General features: G+C 33.7%; 1 protein-coding gene across 1 annotated transcript; it reads left to right on the forward strand.

Annotated features, from left to right (window-relative positions):
- The first annotated feature begins 6,865 nt into the window (after positions 1-6,865).
- On the forward strand, positions 6,866-11,527 carry LOC132037096 (sucrose synthase). The gene is made up of 13 exons (XM_059427557.1): positions 6,866-6,993; positions 7,180-7,306; positions 7,632-7,783; positions 7,870-8,062; positions 8,589-8,924; positions 9,013-9,108; positions 9,199-9,372; positions 9,482-9,598; positions 9,702-9,868; positions 9,974-10,198; positions 10,286-10,849; positions 10,936-11,074; positions 11,224-11,527. The coding sequence occupies exons 1-13, from the start codon at positions 6,896-6,898 to the stop codon at positions 11,251-11,253; spliced, it is 2,418 nt and encodes an 805-aa protein (XP_059283540.1). The 5' UTR covers positions 6,866-6,895; the 3' UTR covers positions 11,254-11,527.
- Positions 11,528-14,890: the final 3,363 nt, after the last annotated feature.

Below are 14,890 nucleotides of genomic sequence, written 5' to 3' on the forward strand. Positions count from 1 at the left end.
TTTCGAATACTATACTATATATAATCAAAATTAAACTTTTTAAACCATCCCAATGATATAAGTTTTTCTTCAGTATTGGTACGGTTCGGTTAGTTTTCGGTATTTTTTGAAAATCAACTAATACAATACAAAAAAAAAAAAAAAATGGAGCTAAGACTTAAAAACTGATGGAAGAAACAAACTAAAAATACACTAACATTATTGATGAACCTCACAAATACAAAGATATATACATATAACTTATAAGGAACACACCACACTATAAAATAAATACTAGCAAGGCAACAAGCCAACGATTGTATCAAGACATGATGATTGGTGTTTAACGAATATTTTTATTATAAAAAGTTATTGAAAACTAAAACTACTTAAATTCATTTTCATATAAGTTCCAGTGCAGTGGAAAAGGATACTTGTATTAAATTTTTAGTTTAAAAATTTGCAGTATGAAGTTATATGTATATGCTACCATTGCTAATTGGAATAAGAACTTCGAAAATTTAGAAAAAAATATAGAGGGAACAAAAAGAAGAGTAGGAGAAAACAAACCTTCCTTCTTCTGGAGTAGTTGATGATATTGTCGTGTAGTAGTGTTCGAGACTTTATATTTCAATAGGGAAGAGTAGGTTTAAGTTTTAATTATAACTCTCTCCATTGGTTTAAGTTTTAATTATAGCTCTCTCCATTGAAATTCATCCCAGGGCATAGTCTAAGGTTAAAATATCTAATGCTATGTTTCACAAATTTTGATACATAAAATATATCTTCTACATGTATATTTATTCGGCTCGGTTCGGTTCGGTTTTTTTTCGATATTTTGTATAAAATAAAAAATCCACTCTAACTATTTGGTATAGTTATAAATTTAAATGAGAACCTTCGATTTTATTAAAAAGAACCTAAATATTGATTTACTACGGTACAGTTCGGTTGGTTCCATCGATTTTTGAACAATCATTGACACCCCAAGCTTTTAGTATTGAGTTAAAATCACCAAGCACCATCCATGGTTTGTGACACCTACTGTGATAGCTCACTAAACTGTCTCATAATCCTACCCTCTCCTTTTTAGTATTAAAGGCATACAAGAATCGTGACAAAAAACAGTTGAAGTGGAATGTACAGCACCTCACAAGTAATACTTTGAACGGTATTTGTAACAGGAATCACAATGTAGTAGTCTGGTCTCCATGTAATCCAAATCCTACCATAGTAGTGTTCCTCTAAGTTTGTAACATAATGCCATCCACCAAACAGTTTTTCAGCCATCCACCAAACACTTGTTTAGTTCACAATTAATACTTTGAGCGGCATTTGTAACAGGAATCCTAGTGTAGTAGTCTGGTCTCCATGTAATCCAAATCCTACCATTATAGTCTATTTTATTACTTTTAATCTTTGTTTCCAACAGTCCAATTAACCCTACTTGTTCATCATTGCGAGCTTAACCTCCTTTGCTATGTTTTTGTCTTAGCTATTTTATGGAAAAATTTACGTGACCCGCGAATCCGAATTAGTTGGATTCAGAGTGAGTATCAGCCACCAAATGAGAAGTTAAAAAAGAAGAAAAAGCGATAATGCCATTCTATATTGTACATTCTTAGGAGAATGCGGTAATACATGTTCATTGTAAACAAAATACAAAGAAAATCAATCTAATTAAGGAAATTTTATCTTAAATTTTAATTTTTTTTGGTTGTGGACTTGTGGTTAAAACATTTTTAATCAGTTCATAGTAAATTTGTAACAACTTCTCTAAAATGTATTTTGGACCGCATATCTTTTACTGTACTTAATTCTCACATTCAATATTGTTTTGCAGTTGAAAATCAGAAAAGAAGAGAACAGGTATTTGGTGGATGAGATATGCTTGTACTAAGGATTGAGTAGAGAAACAAAGTCACAGTTCTACACCTTATTTCTAGAACCTCGCTCACACAAAAGACATGGGTATGCGACGACTGAAATTGTTTTTCTTACATTGAGAATGAAATTGTAGTAACGGTTTGAACAATTAAATGAGTTTGCCACGTGGCAGAACGTTAGGGTCGAACTATACACTTCGTCTGTCGACTCAAATTATTCATCGTGATTTCTAAAAATAGTTGTCTCAAATTATTTGTCATTTTAAAAGTTTAAGATAAGATAAATTTTTTTCCCAATTTATTCTTAATACTCCATCCTTTTTATAATAAATAGTATTTTTAGCTTATGCACAGCCCTTAAAAAATTGCTCAGTCCTAAAAAATTAGGATTTTTTTTTTACTAACTTATCCCTAATCAAATTTTACCTCTTTCTAAGTTATTCTTGACTATGTAAATAAGGGTAATTTTGGAGGAATAAGATCAATTCCCTATTAAAATCCTAAAGCACCACTTATTTTGAAACAAAATAAAAAGTCTAAACCACCATTTATTTAGAAACGTAGGGAATAATAAATGTTCTTTTTAGAGTACAAACACCTCAATAGAGTAAATATTTAATGAAGATGAATTATTTCTTAATACATTAGCGAGAGTAAAATAGTCAAAAATACCTCTTAATTAATATTTTTTAAAGGCTGCACGTGTAAAAGGAAAAACACGAAAGATAGTTTGAGATAGAGGGAGTGTATATATATATGAGCAAAATAATTAAGTACAAATAAAATTAATTATACATTTCAAAAACTATTCTTTCAACTTAAAATACTTGATTTTTAATTCTAAATTCCGTCATGTAAGATGTTATTGGTTTAAGGATGATGGAGTCAAAGAATAGGAACCTTTGAAAAATCAAGAAATCCAGAAACACATATATAGTACAAGTTGTACAACCAAAACATAACATATATTATCCTCACAATTCACATGTAGACGTACACCTCATCTGCACCCCTCATGAGTACTACAATTAACTTTTCTTTTCCTGTGCAAGTAATAGAAAATTGCCATTATTGAAACACACTAACAAATAAAATAGAAAAGGTCAATTGTTGAGCACAAATGACAAAAAGTAGCCCCAACAAATTGACAGAAAAAGTAAAAAAAAGTTTTAAAAGTCACCATTAAATAATGGGTCCATTGAATTAGTGCCAAATACAGAAGCACCAAAGGTGGTTTTGGTGAAAACAACTGTGAAACTGGGAGACAAAGGACAGAGAAGGGGTACATGAATGTAAAAACCGCTTGTGCTCTGAACCTGCGTACTAATTACCTGTCATATTTGTATCAAAGGGGTTTAACGATAATTGAAATAAGTGATAATTAGAACTGAAATATTTGTAATCATAGTAATTTCTGGTACAAGTGAAATAACTTTCTTCCAGGCAAAAAAAATTTCTTTAAAGAAATCATTTTGACAAATTTAAAGTGATCATACACATCATCAAAGTTGTGGTCTGGTGGGATATATGATTCCTTCACTTTTAATAGGTTTAGATCTTAAGCCGGAAAATGAGAAAATTCTTGTAGGGAGCATTTTTTTTTTTCATGGCCTTTACGCGGTGCCAATTCAAATTAGTCGGGTACCATTTTCTTTTTTAATGAATCTTACATTACGCGAATTCAAATTAATCAAAAATATATTGAAGATCAATAAAAACCTAAAAGTATAAAGTCATCAAATACTATGTACTGTTTTCACGGAAATATTTTTCAATCATATCAGACACAAGGTGTTGAAAATTTAAACGTTGTTTTCCTTTTTCAAAAGAACAAAAATAGAAGAGGCAATTGGTTATTCACTAAACTCAAAGGCCAACAACTACCACCATTACTGTGTGACTTAAGTATATGCCAAAAAAGCTAAATTTGTAATAATAGTATAATTTAGCAATGGTATAATTATTTTCGTTTGACTCATTGGACATTTGTTAGAGTCATGAAATCATTCACTGATATTATCAAAATAAATATTGACATTATATGTCTTCGAGTGAGATTTTTCCCTAAATTTTGCAAAAATCTGAATATTGCGTGTATGACATTATTCTTTTCCAAAGAGATAATGTATCACATTTTTAGCGAGTTTAATACTCTAACTATCTGCCGGTCTCTTTTCTATATGAATTAGGGGTGGGCGTTCGATTCGGTTTTATCAAACTTCGGTTTGGATATTTCGATTTCGATTTTTCGAAAGTGGACACCGAATACCGAACCAAATTAGTTCGGTTCGGTTCTTTCGATTTCGATTTTTTGAAGTTTGGTTTGGTTCGGTTTCGGTTTTTTCAATTCGATTTTTTTGATATGATATTAGAAGCGATTCCATTTACACTAATTCATATTCTCAAAAACAACAAAACATAAAACTAACAAATTAAAATCAAAATCAAACAAATATGATACACAAGAACAGAAAACCATAACCATAATATAGGGTTACTAGGTGTCATTAACATACAGTGAGAATAATTAAGAAAACACATAAAGGACATACATTAATCCTAAAGACACATCCTAGTCACCTTTCTTTGTTAAAGATATTTGATTTTCTCAACTGAAGTGGAAAATTAGGGATACAAAAGCAAAAGAGAGCTTATTACAATTGAGTTTTTTTTGGGGGGCTTAAACTTAATGGGTCTGAACTATTTTAATTTTTTGGGTAATGTATAAATTTCGGTTTAAATTTCGATTATTCGGTTCGGTTTCATCAAAGTTCGATTCGGCTATTTCGGTTTCGATTTTTTGAAGGTGAACACCAAACACTGAACCAAACTAATTCGGTTCTTTCGATTTCAGTTTCTTGTAGTTCAGTTTGGTTCGGTCCGATTTTTTAATTTTCGGTATTTATGCCAGTGCTAATATGAACCAGTCACTAAAGCAGATGGAAATGATACTCCTAGCATTTTGTTTGTAATTAATTTAAGTCATCCAATTGTACTAGAGACTTAATGACACGTACGCAACTACACTTTTTGTTTGTATAAATAAGGGACGTCTATCATTCCATTCTTCACCATTCATAAGCAAAGCTCTTTCATTTCCGTCTCTCTGTTTCCTCCGTTCATTTCATTTCATTACTTAGTATTCTCTTTTTCTTCCATTATTCCATTCCATATATATTCCTCTCATTCTTTTGCTCCGTTTTCTTTTTCTTCAAAAGGTAAAGCCGCAACTTCCATTTCATTCATTTGATCATTATGTCATTTTCTGTTGTATCGGTGCGTAAGAATTTTTTCTCTAGTCTTGATCATGAAAATTTGACGTTGTTCTCATCCTTAGAAAAGAAAAAGGAATATTTTTCTTTTTAATCTTTTTGCAGTGATATTTACTTGCACTACTGGTCCTGATGATGGCTTTCATTTTCAGTAGCTCTTTTTGTTACCACCTGTTTTGTCGTTTCTTATTTGCTAGTAGATGATCATCCAGATTTTGCAGCAAAAACACCATAAATACGTTTTCAAAATCTTTGCCATATTCTTTGTTGTTGACTGAAAAGAGATCAGATTGTGGGAATTTTCTTGAAAGAAAAGTCTTATTTTTTTCAGCTAGTCAAAACCCAGAAAAGAAAGATGGGGTTCTAGAGTAGTCTGGAAATTCCAACTTTACTTATTTTTAAGTGATAGAAAGTTTGAATACCAAAACTTTGACATAGAAAAGTCTGTTCGTAACCGTCACCGCTAGAAAACTATACGTTATCCATTGAGAAACATAAAGCATAATTTGACTTGGCCGAGAAGACAAATCAAAGTTCTCTATATGTATATTTGTACTAGTAAGAAGAAGAAAAGTGCCCACAACTCTTCTCTTCATTTCTCACTGTCATTCCTCTTAGTAGTTTTCTTCTTTTTCTCCCGTTATTGCTGCTCTGCTTTTCTTCTGTTCTTTTTAGCTTTTACTTTTACTCAAACTGTTGTTTCTTAATTCTAGCTATTTGTTTTATATTTGTGTGTCTTATCAAGTAGTTTCCGACTAGGTTGCTGGACTCTCCAAAAATGTTGCTCCACTATACTTTGGAGGATCCGACACACAACTGTCGGAATTTTTAAAGAGTCTAACCAACATAGGTTTCCGTGGGAGGTTGGGTGGTTAGGATCCTTTTACCTTTAATTATAGTTTACAGGTGATAAACAATCTTTACTTAGTTTTTCGGTGCAAATGGGATTAGTCCGATGTGAGTTTCAGATATCGGATGATTAAGAAAAAGAGTAGTTCCCATTCAGGACATATCTATCTTCATGATAACGTTTAGTATTCCCTCCGTCTCACACTCTCACTTTCTATATTTAGTAAGTGACTTTTTAGGGACAAGATCATCCATGTCATATTAAAGACCACGAGATAAATTCTGCGTCGAATTAAATTAAGACAAACAAATTGAAACGGTGAAAGTATTTGATTTCGTCACAAGTTCTTCTCTTTTTGTTTTTCAGTGAGATGTTGAAGAAAACGGTTAGCTTTTGTTGTTCTTTACTAAATGCTAGCTGGCATATTCTTTAACTTTATTCCCTTTAAAATATGAAGGGTGTTTGCTCATATACGTGTTTTTATTTAAATGTTTATTGCGTTTTCCATTGTGTGGCTCAACTAAAACAGTGAAAGACTACAACATACTTTTATAATAGGAACCTCACTTCAGGTTCTCTCTGTTGTGTTTTTATTGGGCCACATTTATTAGTCAAGTCTAAAATAGTCATCTTGGTTGTCACGCATTGTATTATGCATTGATTGGATAACTCTCATGTCCTTATATTGGTAGGTCTGCAAGTTTTAATATATTTAAGTAGTTGTACTAGGTGGGGTTTAAAATCTGTACTGGTATATTCCAGATCATTGGAAAATTGGGTGATTAGAGGACTTTCTTGGACAATCTCAAATTTTTTAATAGTAATATGTTACTATTTTTTTTTTTTTGAGTTAACAGTATTTTATTTGGTTTCTACAGTTGAAAGTCATCTGAGGATTTCCAGCTGCAATGGGTGAACGTGTACTGACTCGTGTTCACAGCCTTCGTGAACGTCTTGATGCTACTTTGGCTGCTCATCGCAATGAGATTTTGCTGTTTCTTTCAAGGTATTGTCTTCACAGCAATGTTCTGTTGATATTTCGGCTTTAGACCACTTATTTTACTGAGCCGCCCTGGCTCTTTGATTTAGTTGTTGTAGTTTGCCATTTCTAATGTATGGACTAATAGATGAACAAAGATTTAGTTTAAACAAGTACATCATGAGTTATTCTTGCTGGTTTTGGCTGTTGCAGGATCGAAAGCCATGGAAAAGGGATCTTGAAACCTCACCAGCTGCTGGCTGAGTTTGAATCGATTCACAAAGACGACAAAGACAAACTGAATGATCATGCCTTTGAAGAAGTCCTGAAATCCACTCAGGTAACTTTGGTTTATCGTTAGGTGATCATTGGGATAAGATAATTACATTTTTGGACTGCTCAAAAGAATGATACCCAACAAATGTACAAGTTTTGTATATCAAATAAAAATATACATATAATATACGTATTGTATACGCAAAATATACATAAATATACATATAAGTGTATAGGTTTTGTATAGTTTGGATAGTGTCCGTAATTAATGTCCAGCTGATGGGCTAAAAATGAAAAAAAGCCCTAAAATTTAATTGTCTTGCTAAGCTAATCTATGTGTCAGTTTGTGCTTGTATTTGAAAAATTCTTGTGTTTGTTTGTCATACTAGGAAGCAATTGTTTTATCCCCTTGGGTTGCACTTGCCATTCGTCTGAGGCCTGGTGTGTGGGAATATGTCCGTGTGAATGTCAATGCTCTCATTGTTGAGGAGCTGACTGTGCCTGAGTATTTGCAATTCAAGGAAGAACTTGTTAACGGAACGTAAGGTTTAAGTTCAAAATTGATGATTCGTTATCGCTAATGTGTTCTGAAGTTTTTGATTAATGTCGTGGTTTACCTTGATGCAGCACCAATGATAACTTTGTTCTTGAGTTGGATTTTGAGCCGTTCACTTCATCATTTCCCAAACCAACCCTCACCAAATCAATTGGAAATGGAGTTGAATTCCTTAACAGGCACCTCTCTGCCAAAATGTTCCATGACAAGGAAAGCATGACCCCTCTTCTCGAGTTTCTTCGAGTTCACCACTACAAGGGAAAGGTAAATTTAGTTTCTGAAAGTCGCTTTTCAGTAGCAACTGATATATGCACCTACGGCTGGCCAAAAAAAAAAAAAAAAAAAACAAGTAAGCATCCAATCCGACCCATTAAATATGGATTGGAAAACTGGCCATTTAAAAATGGATCGAATATGGATATTGTCCATATTATTTACTAAAAAATGGAAATCCAGATGGATAAGATGGATATCCATATTATCAATATCCATTTATCTGCTTGTTATTTTCCATGAGTTCTTGCTTTAATCGGAGTCTATACTTATTTTGGCTTTTAGCTTGTAAGCTCACCTGACTATTCTTGAAATCAAGGATGATATGGATAGCCATATTATCCGCCTGTTAACTAATTTTTATGCATTTTTATCCGGGTTAAATATAGATGGGTTCAAGAGTTTATCCATATTCAACCCGCCCATATCCGATCAGACCCGCCTGTTTGCGACTCCTATATGCACCGAATGAGTGATTAACATGTTCCAACTGTCTTATTCATGATTTTCTGTGCAGACAATGATGCTGAATGACAGAATTCAGAATTTAAATACTCTCCAAAGTGTCCTAAGGAAGGCTGAGGAATACCTCACCACCCTTTCCCCAGAAACTCCATACTCGGCATTCGAGCACAAGTTCCAAGGAATTGGCTTGGAGAGGGGTTGGGGTGACACTGCAGAGCGTGTTCTAGAGATGATCTGCATGCTCCTGGATCTCCTTGAGGCTCCTGACTCATGCACTCTTGAGAAATTCCTTGGTAGAATTCCTATGGTTTTCAATGTGGTTATACTTTCGCCCCACGGATATTTCGCCCAAGAAAATGTCTTGGGTTACCCCGACACTGGTGGCCAGGTGCACTACTATTTCTAATCCGTTTAAATCTTATCCCTTTGAAATTTATTGTCGCAAGTGCTGAGGTTTACGTCATTTAACTTTGCAGGTTGTCTATATTCTGGATCAAGTTCCCGCCTTGGAGCGTGAGATGCTCAAGCGCATAAAGGAGCAAGGACTTGATATCAAACCGCAAATTCTTATTGTTCGTATCCCCAGTAATTCTGCTTAAACTTATGATTATGCAGGATTTTAATTTGTTCTAATGCACCCGGATCTTTTCTTAATTTCTCAGGTTACTCGGCTGTTGCCTGACGCAGTTGGTACCACTTGTGGTCAGCGACTTGAGAAAGTATTTGGAACTGAACACTCGCATATTCTTAGGGTCCCCTTTAGGACTGAGAAGGGCATTGTTCGTAAATGGATCTCTCGTTTTGAAGTCTGGCCATATATGGAGACTTTCATTGAGGTGAAGCGAGCTTTCTCTATTCATTTTTCAATCTTCTAGTTGATTTTTTGCAGCATTTTCTAAATACCAACACTAATTTTCACTAAAATTTTGAGTTTTGATACATTAGGATGTGGGGAAAGAAATTACTGCAGAACTACAGGCTAAGCCCGATCTTATTATTGGCAACTATAGCGAGGGAAACCTTGCTGCCTCCTTGTTGGCTCACAAGTTAGGTGTCACACAGGTCCGTAATATTGGTTACCTGCAACATTATCTTTGCATTTTCTTTCCTTTGCAACTAGAAGTTTTATGAGTTTTCTTCGTTTTGTCTACTTTGCCTTCTGCAGTGCACCATTGCTCATGCATTGGAGAAAACAAAATATCCTGATTCTGACATTTACTTGAAGAAATTTGATGAGAAGTACCATTTCTCAGCCCAGTTCACGGCTGATCTTATTGCAATGAATCACACTGATTTCATCATCACCAGCACTTTCCAGGAGATAGCAGGAAGGTATGACATTAATTTCGCACTCCGATGGATTTTCAATATGATTAAATTGTTTTTATTCTTCCTGGTTCACTGTGTTTGATCTTAATTCTTTTTTAAAATTTCTAGCAAGGACACCGTTGGACAGTACGAGAGCCACATGGCGTTCACAATGCCTGGATTGTATAGAGTTGTTCATGGCATTGATGTGTTTGACCCCAAATTCAACATTGTGTCACCAGGAGCTGATATGAATCTCTACTTCCCATACTCCGAGAAGGAAAAGAGATTGACAGCATTTCACCCTGAAATTGAGGAGCTGCTGTTTAGTGATGTTGAGAATGACGAACACTTGTATGTTGTATAATACAGATACTGGTGCAAAAGTTGTGTTTACTGATATAAACAAGTTTGTACTGAATAGATATTTGTTTCTATCAGGTGTGTGCTAAAGGACAGGAATAAGCCCATCATATTCACAATGGCAAGACTGGATCGAGTGAAGAACTTAACTGGACTTGTCGAGTGGTATGCCAAGAACCCACGGCTAAGGGAGTTGGTTAACCTTGTTGTGGTTGGTGGAGACCGAAGTAAGGAATCCAAAGACTTGGAAGAGCAGGCTGAGATGAAGAAGATGTATGAACTTATAAAGACTCACAATTTGAACGGACAGTTCCGATGGATTTCTTCCCAGATGAACCGTGTGAGGAATGGGGAACTCTACAGGTACATTGCCGACACAAAGGGAGCTTTCGTGCAGCCTGCATTTTACGAGGCTTTCGGTCTGACTGTTGTTGAGGCCATGACTTGTGGTTTGCCTACATTTGCAACTAATCAAGGTGGTCCAGCTGAGATCATTGTTCACGGGAAGTCTGGTTTCCACATTGATCCATACCAGGGCGAGCAGGCTGCTGATCGTCTCGCTGATTTCTTCGAGAAATGTGAGAAAGACCCTTCACATTGGGAAGCCATTTCCGATGGTGGCCTTAAGCGTATACAGGAGAAGTAAGTCGCTACTCTTACGTACCATGATCATTATTGAGTTTATTGATTCTATATGATACTAATCTCTTGTTGCTGCTAATTAATAGGTATACATGGCAAATCTACTCGGATCGGCTATTGACATTGGCTGGTGTTTATGGGTTCTGGAAGCACGTTTCCAAGCTCGATCGTCTTGAAATTCGTCGCTATCTTGAAATGTTTTATGCTCTCAAATTCCGCAAGCTGGTAAGTTTCTCTTTCTTTCTGCACTCTGCCTATTGTTTATGCACACAAAAATTGAGTGCTCTAATCTTAAACAGTAGTAAGTTTAAGTTGTTCGAAATCTTAGCTAAAACAGCTGCTAATGAAGTTTCTCTCTTTTGTTTTTGATTCAGGCTGAAGTTGTCCCATTGGCTGTTGAGTAAATTGACAAAGAACAGGCTTCTCTGTGGTTGTTATCCCCATTGTCTTTAGAAATTGTTGTCTAGTTTATCTCCTTCCCTCCCTCCCAATCTTTTGCAATTTTTTTTTGCATTTTATCCCTGTCTGTGGTCATCAAGAGGATTGCAAATTTGACATTATGTAGCGTTAGTGTGAATAAAAATATCAAATTTCAATCTGTTCCATCCAGCTTTCTTATGACGATGCATTCTGTCATTGGAATTGACTCAAAAGGCAAGCAGTATTTCCTAGTTATTCTTCTTTTTTTGTTTTCACCATTTCCTAGTTATTCCTGTTGAAAACATATTCACTTTTTAGAGAAAGACTTTTTTTGTTACCCCAAGTTATTGTCAAAGTCTTTTGCCGACCACCCGGGAAACAACTATACTGGATAATGATGAAATTCTTATCCTATATCAGCAAAGGTCAAAATAAGAATCAACGCTAACCCTTTTTAAATTGACAGCCTTGACGAGAGACCCTATTGATTTGGGATATTCTCTAGGAGAGAGACTATTTTGTCCTTAAAGAGTGAAAACTATGAAATATGGATGTGGATAAAAAGAAGTATGGATTTGTTGTGAATTGTATGTTCATTTGAATAACTTGGTCACCAAGATAACTTGGCCACCAAGCTATTATCTTGGTTGCTTGGCCATCAAGCAATTTCCTCTTATAAATAGGAGGTTCATTTGTAGAATATGATATATACAATGAAATCTCTCTTGAGTTAAAAGTTGAATAATATACATTTTTTTGCGCGGATTACTTACTTTCTTTTTTGAATTGATGCTTTAAATTTCTTTTCGTATTTATGATGCTTTAAATTTTCTTTTTGCATATTCTTTGATCTTTAATTTTGCCCTTCGCGTTGCAACCACGGGCTTCGCGCGAGAAATCATGAGGTTGCGGGTTCGAACTCCCCGCTCAAAAACGTAAATTAAAAAAAAAAATTGCAAGACGGGTTTGGGTCGCGTGTATGCGGGCCGGCATACGAACGTTAGGAGATAACAGTTATGTCGGACCGCAGCGTACCATTGCCTTGTGGAGCAAACTTGACATAAGTATCTTGGGGTTCGGCGTAACTTTGGTTATTCGCTTATGATATTATCTTGAGTCAGAAATACTTTAAATGAGGCTTTTAGTTAAGCCTTAGTAAAAATCTTTTTCTATTATCTTTATGGGGCGGTTTTAGTTGAGCATAGCCCAAAGTGTGCCCCATGAAACATAACTTTTCTAAGACATAGATTTTGCCTTATAAGACAAACTTTTAGTTATGCCTTAAGGAAAAATTTCGCTTTATGGGGCATACTTTTAGTTATGCCTTATAAGGCGACTTTTAATTAAGCATAACTAACGATGCCCCTTTTTCAAAGCGAACTTTCCTTAAGGATAAACTTTGCCTTATAAGGCGGAACTTATAGTTATGCGGGTCGGCATAACTTTAGTTATTCCTTAGGAAAAGTTTCGCCTTATGTAATATACTTTTAGTTATGTCTTATAAAGACACTTTAGTTAAGGCATAACTAAAAGTTTACCTTGAAAAGTAAAAATAAAAAAATAAAAAAATAATAATAATAAAAAAAAAATATATATATATATATACATAACTAAAATTCTGCCGGTGGGGGCATAGCGAAATTCAAACTCTGCCTTGCGAATTTTTTTTTAAAATTTTTTGATCGAGTGGGGGTTCGAACACCAAACCCATGGGTTTTAATGAAGGACAAAGTTTAAAGATTACAAATATGAAAAAGAAAATTTAAAATACCCCAAAAAGGGCAATTCTAACATATCAATCTCTTTCGTTATACTTATCTTTAGTGTAATTACTTTATAGTCTTTATTTTATAATAAGTTATAGACTCTGCCATGACTTTGAAAAGACGCAAATAATTACAATTGAGACTTGAGAGAGGTAAGGATGAATCTCGTTTATTAGTTTTAATTGCTCAGTATTACAAATTATGGAGAAAGAAAGAGATGTTAGATAGCATCTTTGTGTTATGGATAAAGCAAACGATGTCAGGTAACATTTTTCTTTTAATGTTGCTCACTACATGTCAGGGAACATCTTTCCTTTAATGTTCACCTGACTTCCTTATTAGAGTAGCCGATGAAGTTTGCATTAACATTGCATATCATATCTGGGGTCTTTACTTGATATACTACCGTCGTTTTATGGAAAAAGATTAACATATTTATAACTATATAGAAACGTGAGTGAGGAGGCAGGATCGTCGTCAATCCGGCCATTTCATTTCACTCACCCATAAAAATGACTTGATGCACGTGATCAACTCACTGTCTATGCTTGCCTTTATTCTTAGATATATCAGTTACTCTACAGTATAAATATCAACTACTTTGCGATGTGGGCCCCAAATTTTACACCTTGCAGCCTTTTAATGGTAATTTTATTGTCTCTTCTTGCAAATTTCAACCAATTCAACAGATCTATCGCTCCACTTTAGTCTTGTGGTCTTCATAACTCAACCGATTACTATTTTAAAGTTATTGAGGAAATCTATTTGCAAGTCTAAATATTGTATTTTCTTTATTTTTTTTTAAAAAGGGGTGGGCCCCCTACTAAAAACATTAAGCAATATAAAAAGGGACAACTACGTATATATACATCTTAAGGAGAAATATTTACGAAACGTGTCGATAATTTTATATTTACAAAACATAACATTACAAACCCTATACAAAATATGCTTTTTTAAAAATAAAAAAAATTAAAAAATTAAATTTTTATTTTTTTTAATATTTTTTTATTTTTTTTAAATATTTTTTTCGCTCAAAAATTTATGTATGAAATTTGTATGAAATGTGTATATCTCGTTCAAGGCTTAAAAAATTCGCTCAAAATTTAGTGTATGAAAACGGTATGAAAAATGTATGAAATGTATATATCTCGTTCAAGGCTTAAAAAATCCGCTCAAAATTGTGTGTATGAAGAAAATATGAAATTTGTATTTCGCTTAAGTCTTAAAATTTCGCTCGCATTTTCGTGTATAAAGTTCATGTTATATTTCTGTAAAATTAATACAACTACAACAACATTGTATACAACTTTGATATAACATTCAAGACTTAAAATAATCGCTCAAATTTTTGTGTATGAAATGTATATATTTTGCTCAAGGCTTAAAAAGTTCGCTCAAATTTTATGTATGAAGAACGTATGAAATGTGTATATCTCGGTCAAGGCTTAAACATTAAGCTCAAATTTTTATGCATCAGAATGGTATGAAATGTGTATATCTCTCTCAAGACTTAGAATTTCATTCACATTTTTCGTATATGAAGTTCATATTAGCTTTCTAGAAAATTAATACAACTACAACAACATTGTAACAACTTTCATACAATATTCAAAGCTTAAAGTTTTCGCTCACAATTTTGTGTATGAAAATTATATTAAAAATTTCGCTCACACATACACATTTTATACAACTTTCATACACAAAAATTTGAGGTAATTTTTTATGCCTTTGAGCAAATTTTTTTTTTTTAAAAAAAATATATAAAAATTATAAAATATTTTTTTTAAAAAAATATTATTTAAAAAAAATATATATATATTCTGAAAAAAATAGAAAAACGAAAAATATATGA

The sequence above is a fragment of the Lycium ferocissimum genome, chromosome 11, assembly GCF_029784015.1.
Source record: "Lycium ferocissimum isolate CSIRO_LF1 chromosome 11, AGI_CSIRO_Lferr_CH_V1, whole genome shotgun sequence".
Lineage (NCBI taxonomy): Eukaryota > Viridiplantae > Streptophyta > Magnoliopsida > Solanales > Solanaceae > Lycium > Lycium ferocissimum.